General features: G+C 41.7%; 1 protein-coding gene across 1 annotated transcript in view; it reads right to left on the bottom strand.

Moving 5' to 3' along the window:
• LOC306709559 (E3 ubiquitin-protein ligase rnf213-alpha-like) overlaps nt 1–18,829 on the bottom strand; it is a 29,867-nt gene extending 11,038 nt beyond the window's left edge. The window contains exons 1-35 of the mRNA XM_079177741.1: nt 18,701–18,829; nt 17,140–17,258; nt 16,249–16,403; nt 15,065–15,745; nt 14,451–14,933; nt 14,150–14,319; nt 13,881–14,048; nt 13,286–13,488; nt 12,872–13,161; nt 12,518–12,777; nt 12,041–12,253; nt 11,741–11,933; nt 11,600–11,655; nt 11,335–11,509; nt 11,078–11,239; nt 10,884–10,982; nt 10,678–10,800; nt 10,223–10,406; nt 9,836–10,009; nt 9,545–9,697; nt 8,847–9,463; nt 8,512–8,671; nt 8,200–8,417; nt 7,752–7,889; nt 7,472–7,636; nt 5,622–6,891; nt 5,334–5,515; nt 5,074–5,229; nt 1,391–4,990; nt 1,173–1,297; nt 979–1,077; nt 771–895; nt 553–684; nt 402–463; nt 51–204 (exon numbers count right to left, since the gene is read on the bottom strand). Coding sequence (XP_079033867.1) covers nt 51–204; nt 402–463; nt 553–684; nt 771–895; nt 979–1,077; nt 1,173–1,297; nt 1,391–4,990; nt 5,074–5,229; nt 5,334–5,515; nt 5,622–6,891; nt 7,472–7,636; nt 7,752–7,889; nt 8,200–8,417; nt 8,512–8,671; nt 8,847–9,463; nt 9,545–9,697; nt 9,836–10,009; nt 10,223–10,406; nt 10,678–10,800; nt 10,884–10,982; nt 11,078–11,239; nt 11,335–11,509; nt 11,600–11,655; nt 11,741–11,933; nt 12,041–12,253; nt 12,518–12,777; nt 12,872–13,161; nt 13,286–13,488; nt 13,881–14,048; nt 14,150–14,319; nt 14,451–14,933; nt 15,065–15,745; nt 16,249–16,403; nt 17,140–17,239 — 11,245 coding nt within the window. The 5' untranslated portion in view covers nt 17,240–17,258; nt 18,701–18,829. The remainder of the gene's footprint in view (nt 1–50; nt 205–401; nt 464–552; nt 685–770; nt 896–978; nt 1,078–1,172; nt 1,298–1,390; nt 4,991–5,073; nt 5,230–5,333; nt 5,516–5,621; nt 6,892–7,471; nt 7,637–7,751; nt 7,890–8,199; nt 8,418–8,511; nt 8,672–8,846; nt 9,464–9,544; nt 9,698–9,835; nt 10,010–10,222; nt 10,407–10,677; nt 10,801–10,883; nt 10,983–11,077; nt 11,240–11,334; nt 11,510–11,599; nt 11,656–11,740; nt 11,934–12,040; nt 12,254–12,517; nt 12,778–12,871; nt 13,162–13,285; nt 13,489–13,880; nt 14,049–14,149; nt 14,320–14,450; nt 14,934–15,064; nt 15,746–16,248; nt 16,404–17,139; nt 17,259–18,700) is intronic.
• Between the last annotated feature and the right edge of the window lie 3,176 nt (nt 18,830–22,005).

The raw sequence follows: 22,005 nt of genomic DNA, 5'->3' as shown, positions 1-22,005 counted from the left end.
GCACTGAAACTGCTGAAACAAAATCACTGTAAAAAAGTTGTTGTTTGTACCTTTAACTTCGTCACCGTCACTGAGGAGTGTCAGCAGGATCTCAACTCTCTGAGTACTGCGAAGGCCACTTTCCACCTGGTCCCTCAGCATGCCTACTGCACTCTGCACACAGCTACGCACCAGCGCTGTAGTGTCCACAACGTTGTAGCAGCCCTGCAGCAGGAGGATATGCTGGTTAAAGACTTGTGTCACTTGTGTGTGTGGGGAGAGCCCTTTTTTTCTAAAATTGATGCTAAAATGTTCAATGCTTTATGTGTAGATTTTCAATTTAAGGCAGAAAAAATATGTAGTGCAAATATGTGATTCTCCCACAGTAGCAAATGTTTGATATATTTGTTGTCTGTACTCACATTTTCCTTTGGCTCTGCTTCCTCCTGATCATTCTCAGTATACATGTCCTCGAGCTCCATGGCTGTAGACAACATTTTCGTAATTTAATGTCATAAAAAATGTAAGTTGAGGAAATCATAATTTGCTATCAATTATTCAACTATCACTTACCTTCAGGCTCACTCATCTCACTCATCTTTGTTTCAAACATTTGACTGATTGTCATGTTCTGCAAGACTTTGATGTCTGAAACAATGTCTTTCGACCGTCTGAGGTCATCGATGTGAACTGATCTCCAGGGGCCTGTAAACATTAACATTCCTCAGATTATTCTTCAAACAATGTGATAAAACAAGTTAAAAAAAAAACACTAGTTGTGGTAGCCTTACCTCCATGAAAGCCGACATAGGAGGTCCCTCCTTCCACTCTTGGCAGTCTGGTGATAAAGTAGACAAACACCCTGCTTCCCGTGCTCTCCTGAGCTATCTTGTTGATTTCATTGATGGATGAATACCTAAAGTGGACAGTAAAAAACTCAATATGGCAAAACCACACAGTGGAGGTGCATACCCAACAGAGAGGAAACTTTAGACCTACTTTGCAGATGCAATGAGATTGGAACTGTGAGAGGCTTCATCAAAATCACACTGAATGAGGAGGATCTTGTTGCAGGGTCCGGTTTTAGTGAGGAAGTTCCTACAAGAAAGCAGAGAATTGATCTTTAGACTGAGATTATACTTAAAGATTTAAGTGTAGCTAAGTATATTCTTGCTAATAATTATTTAACAAACCTGATCTTTTTCAGGTAGGAGTGCTCTGTGTCAAACTGCTGGAGTGAGAGAAGCTCAACACTAATCAACACTTGCTCTAGTGGTTCCAGGTCAGATGCTGTCAGAAGTCTGGAGAATGTTGTCACCTATGTTTTAAAATTACAATTAAAAGACATTAATACTTAACACTAACAGCTTTTGGATATATTTGAAACTGGTATAACTGGCTTTAAGGTTACCTCTGTGAAGGAGGAGTAGCAGTGAACTTCCTGCATTGTGTGAGCAAGAATGAAGTCAGCTAAACAGCTGTTATCCTGCTTTTCAAAGTAGACCCCGGCCAGATGTTCACTCTCCACTTTGGGAAGGCCTGTGCAGTCCAACCGCACAATTGAGTCTGGTGTGGCGCATCTGAGCAGTATGAGTTTAGCCTCATCCAGTATTCTCCTCTCAGGATCTGAGATCTCCGCGCTGTCATTCTGCTTCTCTATTACTTGAAGTACCACCGACGCACATGTGTCTGAGTGGTAGCCTATGAAGACGTCTGCCGGTTGGTACTGGTAAGTCTGAGCCACTGCTGCATGTTGACTGCTGAGACACACAAAAAGTCTCAACCATTTTTCCAAATCATCCACCATCGTCTTCTGCTCAGTTTTAAGGACAGTGTGGATGTCCAGGTAGTGTTTCTCCAGCCTGTTGATGAGAGGTATTGGGAACTGTTTGTAGACCACCTCTCTTTCCTCAATGACAATTAGCCGGAAGTCTTTGTGCACCCGGCATTTCACTCGATGGGTTCCCAGTCCAAGGTCCACATATTTCTGTCCTCCCAAGCAGACATAGTATTGGTTGAGTGCATCGTAGAGACTTTCATAGAGGTTCTGCAAGTTGAGGAGCACAACTGTTTGACCTGTCTCCATGCAGATCTTTACTCTGTTGATGTTGCGGCAGATTTGGGTATACTCTTGGTCTTTCGGGAAACTGGATCCAAAGATTATTTCTGGCTGACCACTTTCGGAAAAGAATGTTTGCTGCAGGATCTGTAGGGCTGCATAGTTTTTTGTTAGCACCAGCAGGTACCGACATTCTTCTTCTTGGCCAACTGCCTGAATGTTTTCTCTCACAAACTCAATGGCACTGATGTTCTCCACGTTGGGTGCAATGTTCAGACTTTTGGTGAAGACGGTAACTGCATCCACATCATCCCTTCCACTGAAATTTCTCAACACTGCCTTCACGATTTCTTCTGCAGTGGGTTTCCTTTGAGAAGATTTGGCCACAGCAAAAATCATCTTAATCAAGCTGTAATAGTCCCGTAGACCAAAAAAGCCTTTGCCTTCTTTGTAGCAGATTTTCAAGTAGGCTTTTGCAAAGGGTTGGAAGAAACCCCTGACCTTCTCCAAAACCCTTGCATCAGAATTGCATATGCCTTTAGCACTCTCGACGAGTTCCTTCTCATCAGGGTCACCACGGGAGACAAAAATGCCTCTGTTCATCTTTGCAGGGTCTAAAGCCCAGTTGGAGATGCCAATGAATCCAACCTTTTTGTGAGGTAGTGGCTCATCATCAATGCATCCCTCTTCTAGCAGGGGATGAAGGGTTTTCAGTGGCATCTTTGGAGAGTCCTCAGCCAGCCCAATCTCATCAAGAACCACTACTGAAATGTACTCGTCCAGGTTCTTTCCTTCCTGAAAGCGTCCGCATTGCTTGAATGTATTAATGATGCCTTCTGGTGTCGAGTGTGGGCTACACTGGAAGGACACCAAGTGGATTTGTTTAAGCTTTTTGTAGAGATCAGAATGAGCAGCTTGGCCCTGCATTGCATCCGCCACCAGAGTTTTAGAAAGAGATTTTGAACTTCCAGGTTTTCCAACTAAGAAGAGAGGGATTCTTAGCTCAATGCAGAGAACCATCATGAAGACATTCTCTTTGAGGGCACTGTTTCTTGCAATAGTATCCCCCATTGGAACACCGTTCAGAAGTAAATCCTGCATGAGTGAGATTTCCTGCATTACCTTTGCTGGGGTGTATGCTGGTGGTAGGCTTTTGCTGATGATCTGTCTGTATTTATCCTTTTTTTCTAGGCAGGCATGGTAGCACACTCCTATAGCCATGACTAGAGACCAGAGCACTGGGTCTCTGACTTCAGGGTGTCTGTGATTCCTCTCAGCTCTTTGATTAAGCTCAAATTCTTCAAGCTCTGCAAACAACATGACGTGGTTGTTGTAAAACCAAACAAAAGACTGCATGCAGCGTTCGACATCTCTCAAGCTGACAAAGCTGCATTCATTCTTTCTTGTCCGCATGTACTTCTGTGAAGCTGAAAGGACATCTGTGATCCACTTGTTGTAACTTTGATTGACTGCTTGGTTTGTAACCACTCTTTGCACAATTTGCTGGATGTATATTTTCTCTGCATCATCGTTTAACTGTCCAAAGTCCCACACCAGAGGAATCATACTTGGTGGTAATGCTTGAACTCTATAGACTAACTGGCGGAGAGGGATGGACCCAAGCTTTTCATCGGTCTCTTCAGCTCCAACTCTGTACCCAAGGCCAGCAGATTCTAACCTCCGAATCATCTTATCTGTGTGCTTTCTGTAGGGGTTGCATGCTGCGATAACCCTTAACCCACAGTTGGGTGTCAAGCTTTCTCCCTTGACTGTCTTGTCACAGAGGACCTCCTTAATGCTGCTGATGGCCTCTGTAGTGTTGGCCTCATCAAAGAAGAGAACAGAGTCAAATCCATAGTCTTGCTGGTTAATAGAAGCAATGTCTTCTGCTTCTCTAACTTTGGTGTAAATCATCTCCGAAGTTGTCCCTCCATGTACCTTGACCAGTTTCATGTTCTCAGTGGCCACTCCACTCCTCCGCAACTCACAAAGGAATTTGATGAGCCTCGTCTTGCCACACCCTGTCTCTCCCATAATAATGACAGGGATGCCACACCTGAACCGCATATGGATTGCCAGCATCTTTAGTATGTTGTCAGTTGTCAGCTCATATGTTTCATCAGGATCAAGAGGCCACTGGATACCAAGAACATTGCAGATTCTCTCTATTTTTTCCCCTCTTGGAAGGCCATCAAAGTTGATGTTGAAAGGGACTCTCTGAAGCTTTAGGCCTTCATACAATACCTTTGTCATGACATTCTTTTTTATCACCCTTCCAGAGATGGGCTCAATGGCATCAACAGAGTTCTGTTCATTGGGCAGAAGATGGAAACCAATGAAGGTCATGGACACATGGTCATCGTTAAAGAAGATGTATGGATGTGGTTCTGTTTCCCATCTCTTTCTGATCAGAAAAGGAGCCAGGTCTTCATCTTGGACACCAGTCAAGTCCATCTGCAGTCTGCCAGTACTCTGGTCTGAAATGCTGAGTGATGGAGTGGCAAAGTCCTTTGCCATCAGAATCATGAAGTCCACCACAAAGGTTTTGAATCCAGTCAGCGTATCTCCAGTGAACGTGGCATCACAAAAAACAGATGTCTCACAGTCTTTCAGTTGAAGGTTAAGGAACCATGCAAAATTTCTGAGTTCTGCCCAGGATGGGTCCATCATTCCACAGTACATGAGAAGCATTTGAAGACACTCTACATGTGACCCTTCAACATCCTGATATCTGAACACATCAAGATCACTGTGGTTATGAAACCGTGTGAGATACTGATATGGCCGCTGAAAGGCTGCACTCCTGAATTCTTCATCATCCATCAGTGGGTCGTCAGTGCTTACAATGGTAGGATCTTCTTGCTTCTTCATCTCTAGCATTAGCACCTCTTTGGGTGGTTGGCAGACAATTTTTGGAAACGCATCCGTGAATGGGCTGTTCACATTTTGAGCCTATGTAGAAAACATAGGGTAAGTAACAATTTCAATTCAGATGGCAAATGATAAGCGATAGACAAAATTGTAAAAACTCTTACCTGTTGTGAAGTATTTCTGTTTGACCTGACTGTCGGCTCCAAAATCTCTATGACATACAGCTGCTCGTCATTGCACTTCCAAGTCCTTCCCTCAGAGTCCATCAAATAGCGCAGAATCAATAGTTTAAAAAGAAACTCATCGAGACCTTTCTGCACCTTTTCAATCACATAAAAACACAGCCCATTAACACCATATGTAATTTCCTATTAAAAATGCTACATTGCATTAAGCTAAACATTAACTTGAGACTCATTATTACCACTGATGTGATGTCCAAATGGAACATCGTAAGTTCTTTCCTCTTCGGGGTGTTCAACAGAGATTGAAGGATGACATTCTCATCAACATTCGGTTCAATCAAGCGAATGCATTTCATCATCGACGGCTTTTTGGTTGAGCGCTTAAGCTTTTTATACAGCCTGTTGACGTAGAGAGATTTACCTGCAATTTGAAAAAAAAGTAATAATCACAAGTATTCATATTTGTAGGAGTGAAATATTCACCATTAAGCATTTGAAATAGCTGAGAACTGTACATATATACTAACCAACACCAGCCCTTTTGGATGAGACAACACCAACGCACAGTCGGTCTTTGAATGCAGCTGCAGCACTGCATTGATCTTCTGGCACAACGTAGTGTTTGTGGAGGTACTGCTGGATCCTTGCCAATGGCTCCTGGGGAACCATGTGCAATCTGTACAGGCTGAAGGCTGTAGGAAGGTAGGCATGTTCTCTTTCTGAGCTGCAGATGATAACAAGTCTGTAGTCTTTCCTACTCTGCATTTTCATTCGCTGAAAAAAGTTCTCAACTTTAGAGCTCACATCATAAGTGAGCAGATCTCCATACAGTAGGCAGTATATCTTCTGTCCCCCGTAGCCTGTGCTGAGACAGCGTCTGAGGAAGAGCTCCACCTGTTCATAGGGTGTTGAGGAGTTGCACAGGAGGACTTCATCATATGTGGGAAGTGTCTCGTCTGCGCTACTCATGTAAACAGAGATGCAAGATGTCAAGACCTCATCGTGTGGGCAAACAATGAGGTTTGGATTTCCAGGGGCCAGGCCTTTAGGCAGCAGCCTCCTTATGAAATCCTGAATGTTATCGCCAGAAATGTCTTCTTCGCTCTCATCTTCTTTGTTGGCCAGTATTTCCAACAGTCTTCCGAGACTTTTTATATCAAGAATGTGCGGAAGATAATTCTTCATGTCTTTCATATAAGCATTCCATATCAGATCAAATTTTTGCGAACCATTTGCTTGTTCCACAAGACTTAGCAGAGGATCCAACTCACTTGTGAAGTCTGGTTCTCCCAGCTCACTTATTGGCATTACAAAAGTCTGGAACTCAACGTCTTCATTTTGCTCATGTGGTTTGGTGAGGATCTCATATTGGAGTGCATGCCAGACATGCCTCAAGTCTGAGGCTGTGCAATTTGGCTTGACAAAGGAGAGCATCATGAGAACTTGGTCCTCAATATTGGTGACATTTTGCTGAGTCAGCTTGCTGCAGAGGTAGACGATCTGTTCGGCTGTATAGTAGTTCAGATAGTAATGCTGGGACCTCTGTTTGTCCACAAAATCCATCCAATAGTGCAGGCACTTCTCCATTTTCTTGCAAAACTCAGGAAGCTGGTCCTCTATGCTGCCCTCCACAATAACAACACTGAGAACACTGCCCAGGTTGAAGTCCATCATAATGCTGGGTTCATCACTGCCTAAACTGCAGTTGATTTGAGCTTCCCAGTGTCTGAACAGAGGGTTCCCAGCAGTGTAGAGGGCAATGAATGCTTCAGCTAGTCTTTGAACACTGGCAAAAACCTGAAAAATAAATACAAAGCTACAGTCAGATGCAACTGTGAATCCTTCTTTTATGTATTCCAAGAGGCATACAGTACAGTATAGCTGTCAAACATTGAGCTAATGAGGATGATTCCATAATCATTGCATTTCATTGTTAAGTACACCATCACTGCTGATGTCAATAGATATAAGCTCTGTCCCTTTCTTTTCAGAATTTATTCTTCCTTTTATTTCAGTATGTTATTAGATTTTTCGATTATTGCTATGTTTTGTCACACAATTTTGTTGACAAATCGATTAGTTGATTTAAACAAAAGATCTGAAAAACTGAGTTTCTCCACAAAGAATCGCACAAAAGCACCGCTTTAAATCTGGTGATTACCAGAGATGTGCTCATAACTTCCTAAGAAATCATCATTTAGCATGAATAAAAATAATAAACATAGCTAATCGACAAAAATCTAGGGGGCATAAATATTATCAGTAGTACTTGTACAACTAGTAGAAGCATTGGTAGTATTAAGAGTAGCATTTCAGATTCTATGCTAAACAAAGTGACCTATGCTCACTACATAGAAAGGGAAACATTTCGATGTACCTCTGCAAAGTGATCGACTTCATTCTGCCCCTGATCCCCTTTCCCAGACATCAGCATGAGTTTGTTCTGCAGCTCCCGCAGCTCCTCAAGAGAATAGCGGCGCATCTGCTGACCCTCATCAAGCTCCTCTGGAATCTGCAGCTTCAGGGCGGTGTCGAGACTCAACTGGATTGAAAAACAGAAATACACTCTCATACCTAATTTTGTAGGAACTTTCCCAGAGACAACCTCTGTGTAACATGGACATTGGGATGTGATCATCTCTGCTTTTGTTAGTTACCTTTTTTACACCTTGTGCACTGATCAGGTAGATACCCTTGTTGTTGATGGCTGAAGCTAAAGAGAGTGATGACAGCTCCACTGACCCGTGACTGTCCTTCACAGTCTTTAGCCATTCCAAATGGCGTGCACTGTCTCGCTGCAAAAGATGATAACATTGTTAATTGTGCTGTATAATTTTAATTGGTTATTATCATACAGTCCCCTGACTGTATGATAATAACATTCACATGAGTGTTTGGAGCATTTATTGTTTGTATTCTCTATTATCATTGGATTTCAGAGATGTATTCCCTTCAGTAAAATCTTTACCAGCCAGTCATTAGTAAATTCTGCATGAACGACAGCAAAACAATGCCAATATTTTGAGTCTTCTCCAGTTTCAGTTCAGTTCAAATTAAGTTTTAGTTTATTTTTTTTGTAGTAGTATTAACAAGGTGTCTGCTTACCAGTTTTTTTGGTAGGTTGTTGTCATTCTCCAAAGCTCTCCAGAGCTTCTTGAGGACCACTTTGAAGACCTGAAAACCAGAGTCTGGTTTGAGCTCATACAGCATTGAAGAGTAGCCGAGGACAGCATCATGGAAGCAAGCGACGCGATCCACGTCCATGTCATTCTCTCCCGCAGAGATTGAAGCCAGGTCAACAAACACCTTCAACTCATTGATATCTGAGAAAAAATATCATTTTGTTGATTAATTTGAGCTGAATGCAGGTTAAAATAAATTGGCATTCAGAGTACAGCAGATGGTAATGACTCTTACCTTCAAGTGCATCTTTTACCCATTTTACAAAGTGTCCTCTGAGTCCCAGCTCATGTAGGCACAGTCTGCGGGACTCAGTGATGTCCACCAGGACCATCTTTGCCTGCATCAAGTCATTGTCAATCCTATTGAGCTGCTCTGTCTGAAAGTCTGCATGACTCTGAAGGTAGAAGAAAGTAAAAATACAATAATAATTTAATATAAAAAAACAACAAAGACAATACAGTAACTTAATGCACATGCAACATGGAGGGAGGGTTTTAGCCTGATATGTTTTCACGTGATGTGTAGTATTTCTGACTGCAATATATTTAGTTGAAAACATGGCCACTTACAACTCCTGTGAGTGTCTCCAAAACCCTGAAGTCCCCTTGAAGATGAAGCGTCTCTTTGACCTTCATGATAATTTGAGCCGAAGCCACAGCCAGATGAAGCTCGTGATACTGCTCGATCTGTTGAACCCTGCTGTGGATCCACTGTTTGTCAGTGGAGTTATCGACTCTGCACATGATGTCCAGGTTCTGTGCAAGCTCTTCGTACTTTCCCTTGTAATCTTTGAAGAGCTGATTTACCTCCTCGAGCCTTATACTGCCAATCTTCAGGCGTGTGTAGAGGTCTTTGTATTCAGCATGGCAAGGCTCGAAAATGTCATCATGTATGATCTTTGGTGTTGCCATAATGTCCGCTACATCTTCATGATCTTCATCATCTTCCATTTCTGTATCGGCCATTTCTTTGGCTTTTTTATCCCAACACATATTGAATATATGACAGTCTTTAAATGTGGATAGGACCTCCGCCATGTTTTTGATTTCTTCATCCAAGTCAAAGTATGTGACAACACCGGCTAGGGGAGAGGGCAGTTGGTCAAATTGATGAACCTCCATGAAATGGTCCAGAGGCATGATCTCGATGTTCACCTGCTGTCTCTCTTGCATGTCGCCAAGATCAACTGTCATGGAAATTACATAAGTATTTGTTAAATTTTCTGCAGCTGCTTGATCAAACAAATCTGACAGATTCTCCACCATACCTGTCATGTATCCCGTAAGTATGTTGCACTTCGTTAAGAAGAGGTCTACAAGCTCCTTCACATGGTAGACATCTTTCAATTCGTCCTCTCTCCACTGCAACAGCCTCCTCATTTTGGCATTATCCTTGTATTGTTCATTCTCAGAGAGGCAATCTGTTAATATCAAATCACACACACGTGGCAATATATTGATTAGGCCAGTTATTGCTATCATATGAAATAAGCATGTTCTAGGGTTATTTATTTAAACTTTGTTTAACACATTTCTTCGGAAATCTAGTAGACTATTACCAATCTTCAGCAGTTCTAAGAAGGCGCTTTTCTTCTCCAAAACAATATTGAGCAAGCTGGTCTTGATGTCTCCATGGACCAGTCGATTGACGATGGCTGAGAAGGATGATATGGCTATGGCTATTCTGTCCCTGGCATCTTGGGAGAGCGTCTCAATCAGCTTTTTGTCTGCGCCTGCAATGACAGAAATTACATTTGAAGTTTTTTTGTCATAAGTCACATCAATGAAGTTCTGCCACTAAGTCATAAACTGAAGCCTGGATTTCTACTGTTGGAAGGTGATTGATTTTATAGATTAGAGATTTCTATTCTATTCTATCTCTTTACTACACAATTGTATTTAATTTGTTGTGTGTTTAAATGGTTGAATAATTCCAGAGGAGTTACCATGCAGTCGGAAATAGTCTTTGGCGGCAGTCCAGGAGAGGAGATGCTGAAGGACCAATTCTTCATCTTCCTGATAATTTCCTTGAGTGTTCTTTGGCCAGGATTTCTCAATAATGGCTGAGATGAGTTTCCCAAACTTCCAATTTACCTGGAACTTCTCAAACAGCTTTCCCTCAGACTTGGTCTGCATTTGAGATAAAACAGCATTAAACATCACGGCGCATCTTTTAAATGATGAAGTGAATCTGTTACTCATGCATGCCATACATTTATTAGATTAGACTCAACTTTATTGTGATTGCACAGAGTACAGGTATGTACAGTATAAACAGTAATATAAATAGGTTCATAACATGATTATGTTCAGTGGTTGGGGGTAAGCGTGTGTCGCTCCAAGGTAAGGGGGGTATAGTTAATACATATACATGTTAAAAGTGAATGAGAAGTCTTCATACCTGGCACAACGACGTAACAGCCTCAAGAGCACATCTCTCAACACTAGCAGCAACGTGTGGATGGGATTTACTGAGCTCCTCTATCTTTGTGCAGTAGAATTCAATTTGGTTCACAGCATTTTCCTAAAATCAGAGAAACTCATTAACTATTTATAGTTCAACAAAAAACTAAGAAGAAAAACGGATCTGCAGAAGATGTCACATACCCGTTTGTACTTGCCCTCAAAATCCTTTGTGAATGTCTGTCTCCATTCTTTTGTGCAATCTTCATCTTTGAATTGGATGGAAATGACGTTGTTCCACATCTGTAAGGTACAACAAACAAAAGAACCATTATCCAGCCTTCTCTACCAATGATATGTTCATTTTGCGTTTTACAAAACACAAAAAAACTGCTCACTTCAATCTCCGATGTAGCCTCAACTCGTAACAATGATAAAAGAGCCCTGTTCAGCAAATCCTGCTTGAAGGACCGACTGATCCAGCTTCTCATAATGTCCTTTGCCTCAGAGATCACCAAGTCTTTTGCATATCGCTGCTCTTTTTCTCCTTCTTGAGTCTCCTAGACGAGAATAGATAGTACAGTATTTGAGATCAGCAAGACTTAATTAGGTCTGAAATGCTAACATCTTGCCTTATAAGATTCACTTCACATACCTGCTGTTTGTTACAGTGAACAAAGTCCGACACTGATGCGACCAGATTCACACAAGCTACAGGAATATCAAGGTGGTCTGGGCCATACGATGTTGGTTTGACTCCATTGCAGAGCTTCTCTAACAGTTTCACTGCTGTTGCTAGGCACTCTCTCCTGTAAGCCGCGGTAAAATGACTGTGAACAAAACAGAAATAGAAGATTAAACCAGGAAACTTCATGAAGATTTAATTTTAAAAATCTGCTAAATCTAGAAGAGCAAATCACCTGTATTTTTCCTCAATCAGATGTTCTTGGATATGTGAGAGAATTTCAGATGCGGGCTGTAAAGGAGAAATACAAGAACATTAATGAAACTTCACTATAACCCTGAAATGTATAATTTTCAATAAAAGGTTTCCACTTCACCTGAAAGCCACTGTAGGAAATGTCTTGGGGAGTCTTGTTGGTGAACACATGAAGAATGTCCAAAAGCTCCAGGTTGATGTTGGAGACACAGTCCATCAGGCCATCAAATGGCATCAAGAACAAGAAGGATCGCACTAAAAGTGCATCCACTTCCATCAAGTGACTGTGGCTTTTTACCACATTCAGCAATGCCCTGAAAACAAAAGAGTAAGAAAACATATGTAGAGCAACATCTATCTATTTATTAATAAATGCACTGGAAGATGTTTGTGTAAGCTGTACTCCGACAGAGGTACATACTTCCTATCATGACTGCCCATGTATGCAGAGTTAGGAATTCCAATGCCTTGCAAACCTGCCCAGCTTGGGCCATACTTCGGGTTCCCAGAAGTCGCTGCTTCAAAGGGCTTTGTGGGGCCTTTGAGGAGGTGGAGGAGCGGTAGTACCAGAATCCATTTCGGCATTTGCTCTGTTTTCACAGTGTTTATCAGATTCACCAACATTTCTGGCAGACTACAACAAAGAAAATGTTACAAGCATCTGAACAGCAACAGAAGAGAGTAGATTATGACTGTCATTTCAAATTTTATATTTGTGTATAAATAAATAGAGAGAGAGAGAGAGAGAGAGAGAGAGAGAGAGAGAGAGAGAGAGAGAGAGAGAGAGAGAGAGAGAGAGAGAGAGAGAGAGAGAGAGAGAGAGAGAGAGAGAGAGAGAGAGAGAGAGAGAGAGAGAGAGAGAGAGAGAGAGAGAGAGAGAGAGAGATTAGGCCCATACTTTTTGAGAGTAGCGACATCCTGAGAAAACTTTGTCCAGTACTGGAGGAACTCATCTTTTTCTAGTTTGGGTAGACAGAGCGCACCGCAGAGCCGATGGAGCTCACCAGAATCCAGTTTTAATTTAAGCTTTCTGCATACACAGAGCATGATCACAGCCGCTCTCATGGGATCCTGAATGTAGAGCATCTTCCCTTCTCCACTCTTCAGCAACTGAGGAATCACCCTCGTCAGCATAAATTCCTTTACCATCCTCTTCACCTATTAAATTATAAAAGGAGACACAGAGCGAGTACATTGGGTTGGCTATATCAGAGTATCTAGGCTTTGTGCACAAAGATATAGGTATACTTACATCATCTTCTCCATAGTTTAAAGACCCCCATTTCATTTGTTTTTCTTCATACACAAAAGGATCCCCATAAACCTGACAGAACTGATTCAGCTGGATCAGAAAACTTGTCAAGTTGGTATCTGTCCAGGTCTGGAGAAGATCAAATATGGACTCCAGCATTATATTCCCCGCAATCTCTCTGCCTTCGATCAAATTCTTCCTTTGTTCAGGCCAGAATTTTTCTTTAAAGCGTTTGTACATGCCTTTTGATGGCTCGGCACAGATGATGTCATCATATTGATGCCAGTCTCCTTTACAAAAAAAGATACAGTAGAAAATGTGTGAAATGCAAATACATCATAATATTAAAATTAGATGCCATTTGCAAGCAGGCAAATATGTTTCCAGTCATTTCAAGTGAAGATTTACATTTACCATCGTCATTGACGAGATGGGGTTTCACGAACAAACATCTGTTGGTGGTCTGATGTGTAGAATCCATTTTGTATATGTACTCATACTCATATTGCTTTTTATGTTTATAGACAACATATTTGTATGGTATCGACACAGACTCAGCATCCTTTTTCCATGTTAGCAGACTGCCCTCAACCAGAAAACCATGATCTTCAAGATCCCTGAGTGAAAAAGGAAAAGAAAACGTCAAATGTGCATCTTGTTATAAGTCAGTGAGAGATGACATTATGAGCAGCCCAGTTTGTCCATGAACACATCAAAAGCCACCGTCATTCCCCACTCTGCCACTAGAAGAAGCAGCTTAACCCTGAGTGGTGGGTCATTACGTAGTTAGAGCCAGTCTGTCAACAAGCAAGTGGCATAATATGTGTAGTATGTAGTATTTATGTGTACAGTGATTGTGCGGGGAAAGTGTATGCTTTAGAAATACAATTCAAGAACACAGAAAACTTGGATTTTTAAAGAATTGTTTTTTGGGTGTATCAATGTTTGATGTGCCTGTGAAGTAAGCCGCCATCTTAGCTTAATTGACAGTTAATTCAAGAACACATACCTGGTCACCGACAGCTCAACTGTATTTTCGTCCCATTTTCCAATGGAGTGCCCAGCCCTGATGAAAATACGATCTTCATTTGGAACAAATTTGAAGTCCTTTGACAGGACTGCATGGAAGTAAATTGTGAGTCTGTCACGTGCAGCAATGTTGTTGTTCCTGGTCAGCCTAAAAAGCAGAAACATATAAATACAGATAAAGCTAATGCAACGCATGACGCATGGTGACCTACAGCAAATGTGTACAATGATCCGAGAGGGTTTCATCACCTTTTGGGTGGCGGGGCAGCTGGGGAGCTGGACTTCTTGCTGCCATCTTTACTTCCCTTGTTAGCGTCTGAATGCTGTGCTGCAGTCGAGTCCTGCTCGCTGCCAGACTGCTGATCCACCATGTGCTCTACTGTCCCCTCTGAGTCCACGCTGGAGCCTGTGCCGTCAGCCTGTACAAGTAGCATCACACATGCATGTTAAATATACATTTTAATTCATGAAAACAAACTAGTTTCCTTTCACCACCAAATGACGATAATGTAGGCTTCCGTTTGTCAATAATGATTTCAGTCAGCATTACCTTTGATGCTTTTTGAGGGCCAAAAACCATCTTCTGTTCAGCTGCCACATTCTGCTTCTGCGTCTGGTCCTGCTGACTCTTTTCCTTTTGTTTGTTTTGTCTCGTCTGTTTCGCATTTTTCTCCACGTTGGCATTCTGGTCCTGTGGGGATTGTTGAGTGGCGGAGGTGTCTTTCTTGTTCTTTGAGTTCTTCTTGTCTGTCTTTTGATTTTGAGGGTTGGTGGGCTTTGTACCGTCGCCTGAACCTGACTGAGAAGCGGCACTGTTGCCGTCTCCTGAGATGGGAGTGTGAGCTGGTGCAGTCTTGAGTTTCTGATCCTGAGGTGATTTCGGTGGATTGCTCTCTTTCTCATCAGGGTTACCCGGAGCTTCCTCAGGCTGCCTCGCAGGTTTTGCTTCTACTGTGGCAGCAGATGTTTCACTCTGATCCACCATGTGCTTTACTGTCCCCTCTGAGTCCACGCCGGAGCCTGTGTCGTCAGCCTGTACAAGTAGCATCACACATGCATGTTAAATATACATTTTAATTCATGAAAACAAACTAGTTTCCTTTCACCACCAAAAGACGATAATGTAGGCTTCTGTTTGTCAATAATGATTTTAGTCAGCATTACCTTTGATGCTTTTTGAGGGCCAAAAACCATCGTTTGTCCAGCTGCCACATTCTGTTTCTGCGTCTGGTCCTGCTGACTCTTTTCCTTTGGTTTGCTTTGTCCCGTCTGTTTCGCATTTTTCTCCACGTTGGCATTCTGGTCCTGTGGGGATTGTTGAGTGGCGGAGGTGTCTTTCTTGTTCTTTGAGTTCTTCTTGTCGGTCTTTTGATTTTGAGGGTTGGTGGGCTTCGTACCGTCGCCTGAACCTGACTGAGAAGCGGCACTCTTGCCGTCTCCTGAGATGGGTGTCGGAGTGTCAGCCGGTGCAGTCTTGAGGTTCTGGTCCTGAGGTGGATTGCTCTCTTTCTCATCAGGGTTACCCGGAGCTTCCTCAGGCTGCCTCGCAGGTCTTGTCGCTACTGTGGCTGCAGGTGTTTCACTCTGAACTACTTGTGTGTCTTCAGCTGGTGCAGCAGGAATGTCAGCTGTTAAGGAACTGGGCTGGCTCTCCAGCGAGGAGGGCCCATCTTGCAGCGACTCCAGTGCTTCATCCTTTGCATTATCTGAGCTTTCGCTGTCAGAAGAGTCTCTCCTAGTCTGCAGCTTCTTCCCCTGGCTGTCTTCCAGGGGGACATGGGACAGGTCTTGGTCTGATGACGAGTTGTCATCCTTCTTCTTTTTTTTCTTTTTCCTGTTTCTTTTCTATGAAGACAATCAGTTTTACAAAACCACTTTTACTGCTTGTGTGAAACCATGACCACAGTCCAAACACAGAGTCAACATATTGGTAGTATTAGTGACGGATAAACATTTTAGATTTCTAAAGATCTAAACTTTTTCTAACTGCTATTCCAAAAGATGTGAGCACCCGATAATAATTAGCATTTTATTATTAGAGTTGTAAACTTGAGGCGTGTCTTTTTGACTTTTTCAATGATCAGCTTTCAACTGAATTCATAGTCCACTTGACTCTACTGTTAACTAACGTTAGAACAAACCTCGTGATATCTACTTATAGTAAATAATAGAATGATTTGATTGCATTCTGACTTAAAAGGAGCAGTTTGTAGGATTTACTAGCAAAAATAGAATATAGTTTTCACAACTCTGTTTTCATGAGTGAAAAAGAAAAGTATCTGCATTTAGACTCGTATGAAAAGAGAGAAAATTGAAAAGCGGAGCGACACAGTGACAGTTAAACTTACTTTTTTCTTTGGGTTGATGCTGCTCTCCTCACTTTTTCTTTTGGGGGATTTATTGGAGTCTTTGCTGTCCGCCGGTGGGACGTTTTGTTGAGACACAGATTCCTCAGCTGTACCTTCCAAGAATGCCACCAAGTGCTTGGGCTGATCGCTTGTATCTAGATTAAGAATTAGCGGTATTATGAATCAGACTGCATCCAAAAACATGTGAAAAACACTGCAATTATTAGAATAAAGGACAACTACAAAGCAACAGTAGTGTATTGCCAAAACCCAATTTGCATTCCAGCCAAAAACTAATTCCCCACAAATCCACTTTTTTTTTATTTTGTATTATCAGTTTCAAAACACGTAAGCTTGATCATTATGTCACGCGTCTCAAGTTTGTATTTCCCCCTCTGGCTTTTTATGAAATACGTCACAATAATGACTCTGTTCTCAAATGTAATCTCACACTAAGTGTTTAAAGATGCGGTTTGTTTAATCCCAACCCGCCCTGCTGTCTGCAAATGTGTGGAGGGCTAATGCAGAGACGCTGCCATCTTGAGGTAAGAAAAGAACACTTGACGATCACTTATCTTATTATTCTTAAGTCAAACACTTTCTCATTTTGCTTTGATAAGTACTATGATGTAATGTAGGTTCATGTCATGACAATATACAGAATAAAAGGTGTTCAAGCCCCACTTAAAAAAAAAAAAAAAAAAAACATACACTCATCAGCACACAGCTAACCACTGCTAATGTACAGTATACCTCACTTGTCCTGCAAATTATATTCTAGATGCCGTCTTAACTAACATAACATAGACGCTCTTTATACATTTTGTGGAGCTCATTAATCAAATCCTGTAGGTAAATATATCATATTAAACCGTAAATGAATGAACTTACCCTGTGTGTTTGCAGGTTGGACTGACAGCCTCTTGCCACAACCACTGCAGAATTTGGCTGTCTTCTCCAAAATATTATGGTTACAACCTGGGCACCTCATCTTTGGACTTCAGTGATCTCTGCAAATGAAAAGGAACACGTTTAGCTGCAATGTGCCAGCAAACTCCTTTCACTTTCACTTTCGCCTCTGGAGGCCCTCGTGAGTCAGCGTTCACAGCTCTGCAAAACATCCTCCCGGAGCACAGTCATTTCTTTCATTGACACGGACTGAGAGCAGTCGTATCAAACAAACGAGCCTATAAACGTGTCGTTAAGTGATTGAAATGGAAACAGCTATGCAGCAGACAGTGAACCACTACACAGAGCGCCCACCCTCTGACCCGCTAACTCACATCCAATAAAAAAAAATCACTTCAGCCAAAGAGGAAGAAAAACCAAGATGTCTCACTGCGACACGAAACATATCACACTATCCTGAGATCAATGGCATCCCCCCCTCCCAGAATAACCAGGGTGGTGTTTATAAACCTGAACAGACCTAGACTTGGTCCAATGTGCTCCAGGCTCTGTGGATTTTTTATCCGTAGGAACCCCCCCCCCCCCCCCCCCCGCAAGAAACTCATGTGCACCCTTTTGACTCTCATAAACACACAATAAAATCTATTCTGAGGCAGACGATATCACTGGTACAGGCAATGTAATGTAATCTAATCACTGCTCTGCTCTCTCAGTTGAAACCCTCGGGATTTTATCACATGATTTTCTTCAGATTTCCTGACATGTATAGGAAATCAACTATCAACATCAGGGTCGGTAAAAGAAAAAGGGGAACAGACACATTTCATTTTGTTCATACTCTCAAAAATGTTTATTTGTGTTCCAAACTCAGTCATTATTAAAATAGCATAATGCATCATTTGTGGAAATTGTATTGTGCGTGGAAAACTGCGTTTCTGAGTAAGAAACAAACCAAACTAGAGGCGGGACAACGTTTTTTTAAAGAACCGAGTGTTTCCTCTTCCTCGTGACAAGATCTTTGGCTTTTTGGCTCCAAAGTTCAGCCAATAACAACGTTTGCATTGACGTCACTTCCTGTTTCGACCCCTGCTAAACGATAAACTCAACTGACAACAGCAATACCGAGAACGTTAACTAAACAAAACATACAGCAGCCGTCATTATAATCCGGTATTACCAACACATGTATAACTACAGTACCAGCTCCGTGTCTCACTAGAGGTTTACGACACTTTGGCAGCGAGTTAGCTAACTAGCGTATTAACTCGCTATATAACAGCCAGTCTACTGCGCAATTGCCCCTTGACTCATTTTCCAGACATAAAACACTAATGTGCAGGTGCAAGGACACGAGTCAACCAAATTAGATGGCGTTTGAACCCCCCCCCCCCCAGCGTGAGTCAGACTCAGAAGTAAACCCCCTGACAGCGAGCTCTGATAGCTCCTCTAGCTAATTTAATGCTAATGTCACAACGTAAAGTGTGACCTTATCACCTCGAGATGTCTCTAGAAAGCATTCACACAAACACGTGAGCAGTCCTACCTGAACGGACTGCGTCGCACGACCCCTTTCTTCGGTTTTCTGCAAAAAGGAAAAAGCCCAGAAAGACATCTCATGTCTGCTGCCGCATCAGAGTCCCGCTGTCATTTCATTTCCGCATGTCTTGGAAAGTTTCGTTTTGTCAGAAATGGGCGTCATCTCAAAACTAAGTTAACTTTCTGAATGATTCATATCAGTAGTTTTATATCCTGGCAGTTCGGTGTGGAAAGTACTCACTCATTAGAACTGTCATTACTGTAAAACAAAGTAGCTTCAACAACCTTTTCTTGTGACACTCATCAATCATTTATAATCAAGCATATACTTTTTTTTTTTAACAGAAGAACAGAGTAGCTATGTATTTTAGCACAATCCAAGAGGGAAGATGTGCTTTCTTGGATATGATTGGCTGGAAGTTGATGAAATGTGTGATTCTCCTCCTGTATTATTATTATTTTCTTTTGAATAAACATGTTTCTGCTTTCTACAGGCAGGTTGCCTTACTGTCTTCACTACGTGCCCATTTACAGTGAATGATAGACACGCCTAAGCCGGTTACTGTTGAAAAGCTGAAACACCTGTAAACAATATAATATATATATATATATAACTATAAATCATCCTTACCATAAAAAAAAAGTCAAATCATACATATTCACACACAAGTTTAAACTATGAACTACAGAATTATTTATTTAGGTGATATCTTTTGATGTATGAATAAAGAGCGTAATAAATCTCTCATAATTATTAGTTATTTGTTGAAAAGTCACCAGATAAATCTCAGAAAAGGGATCTGGTGACACTTGCAGGGCTCATGCACAGGATGCATGCTTCATTTCCCGTTTTAGGATCAGTAATCACTGCATCCGCTCTCTCTTTGCTGAAGCCCTCGGGCCTTCTGGCTACACTTTGAGGCAACAATTCGCCCTGAATGTTTACACCCACAGAGAGCAGCACGTTTGTTGCACTCCGTCCAAACATGTTGTTTGTCGCACTTTGTCTCGTCACATTATTAAGTTTCTGTGTGTGCTCTCCTTCGAAATGATGGAACGAATAAACGCACAGTCAAAGACACTTCCTGTGTGCTGTGTACACACTGTTCCTGTGAATTCTCAGTAAAGGGAAACCTGCTCAACCTGCAGATGTTCATTGTGACACGTTGAGAGTCCTGCGATGACCTTTCACTCTGTTACGAGCTGTGCCTCTCTTAACAACTCTCACATGACACCCACTTCTCATTTTTGTGTCGCATGCAGTGGTAGAGTAATGGAGGCTCAACACCAGACTTGTTTTAGGATGCTTTGCTCTTAAATTGTCAGCAGAGGGCAGAATAATCTGAAAGATTGGGTACGAATGTGCCACAGAGTGAAAAGAAAATGAATTATTTCAACCTTTGTCTGCCAGAAAGGATTTCACCCGTGGAAATCAGTCACCTAAGTTATCTTGCTAAAACACCTATCTTGAGTGTTTCATTGTGCGAGGGTGCGTTTTTCATGGTAACCTGGACTGCACTCCCAGGTCAGGAGTGTTTCACATGCAGGCCGTCAGATCCAAAAGGTATTGAAATGTCTTCACCGTGCGACTTGTATGCAAAAGTAAAAATAGGGAGCAAAAAATGTATTTTCCAAAACATACTGAAAAACCTGTGTGCATGAGACATGTTAAGCATAAAACTGCTCGGATACTATTTCAATAAGAGCAAGAGGAGCTGTTTTGAGCGTGTTTATTGGCTCAGATACAAGAAGCATGTCAAAGTCTACTGGGCTGTAAATAAGAGCCAACATGGAATAGCAGGTGGCATATACAGTTATTAACGATGAATGTTTGCATTTTACATGTGTATTATTTTATACACGTCTTTTTACTGTTTCGCTGCACAGTGTTTTAGTTTCGCTCTCATTTGTATATCATAATTATTTGTACTTCATGTAAATCTGTGTATCTAAATTACTTCCCATATTTTCATCGTTGACAGCCTGTTGCAATTGTTTGTAGCCTTTTGGGTACATTCGTCACTTCAGTAAGCCACTCTTGAGAGACAACAAAGCTTCAGTGAGGGTTTTAAATCGATTGCAAACCTTCACCTGTGATTGTGACCTTTCTTCAGTTTGAGCAACAACAATTAGTGTTGATAGAAGAAAAATGTGTTTTTCTGATATTTAGTTTCCTGTCCCTGTTCCTGTGAAATGGCACGTGCTTGTTGTCAGATTAGAGAGTTTCACTATATGAAGGCTTCGACGGTCCCTGAAAAAGAAAGTCGGGGGAAACAGTCGTTACTCATGAAATGAGTAAGAGCTCGCTGAGCTTCACCTGCGCACCGTGTTTTAAATCGTCATCATCACGGGAGACCATCTGCTGCTCCCTGCAGGAGAGACGGTTAATGAGTATGTGCCTCTAATGCGACATAAATTATGATTGGAAAACTCTGTAACAATCAAAATATAATAGTCAACAGTTGCATATATGAGTTCCAGTGTCGCCGCCTCACGCTGATGTCCCTCTTGTGAATGGTTATTGTCAAAACAGGCCAGTTGAGGTAGTCTGTATTCTGAATATAATTAAAATGATAAATTAGTGTCCAACAAAATCCTCCTCATACATTCAGTTCTCCATTTGTAATTCTACTGTAAACTACTGCAGGGTCTTTATACACACGCAACAAAGACAGCCGTAGGATGTGGGTTTAGCTTCCAATAACCTGCTCAACATGTTTGCAGACAACCTCAGAGCAGCTAACAGCCGAACCTGTCATGTGTTGCTCTAAGTTACGAACAAAGTCCAGAACACAATAATGAACTGTTAATATGAATATGATGATACTGGTTCAGTCGGAATCTGGTCTAGTGTTCTTGTCCTTTGTCTGAAAGACGTGAACAGACTATTGAACATCCCCACATGACCGTTTGTGTGTGAGATATAATGGTGATACAGTGTAAATACAGCTTTCCCTCTGATGGATAACAGCGGGCACAATCAGAAGATCAGCAACAGCAGCAGTAATCAGTACATCTCTGTTCAACGGCGTCCAGTATTCTGTGCAACAAAGGCAGTGGGTTGGCTTTGTGAGATGAGATTGAGGTGCTTAAATTAAAGTTATGACAATTTCAATTCAACTTTGATGATCCTTGAATAATGAAAACTATAAAACCAACTTTTCTAGCAGGTGCAAAGTACTGTTGCAGTTTCAAATGTTTCAGATGGACGTGCAGAGAAGATTCACAGTTTATTGAAAAGAAAAGTTACCAACAACCTTTCATTCTGATCAGTCCCTTTGGAGGTTGTTGTGAATAATACAAATAAATAAT

The sequence above is a fragment of the Pholis gunnellus genome (genome assembly GCF_910591455.1).
Source record: "Pholis gunnellus genome assembly, chromosome: 17".
NCBI lineage: Eukaryota > Metazoa > Chordata > Actinopteri > Perciformes > Pholidae > Pholis > Pholis gunnellus.
Note: the sequence above shows the minus strand (reverse complement) of the source record. Positions and strands in the feature narration are given on the sequence as shown.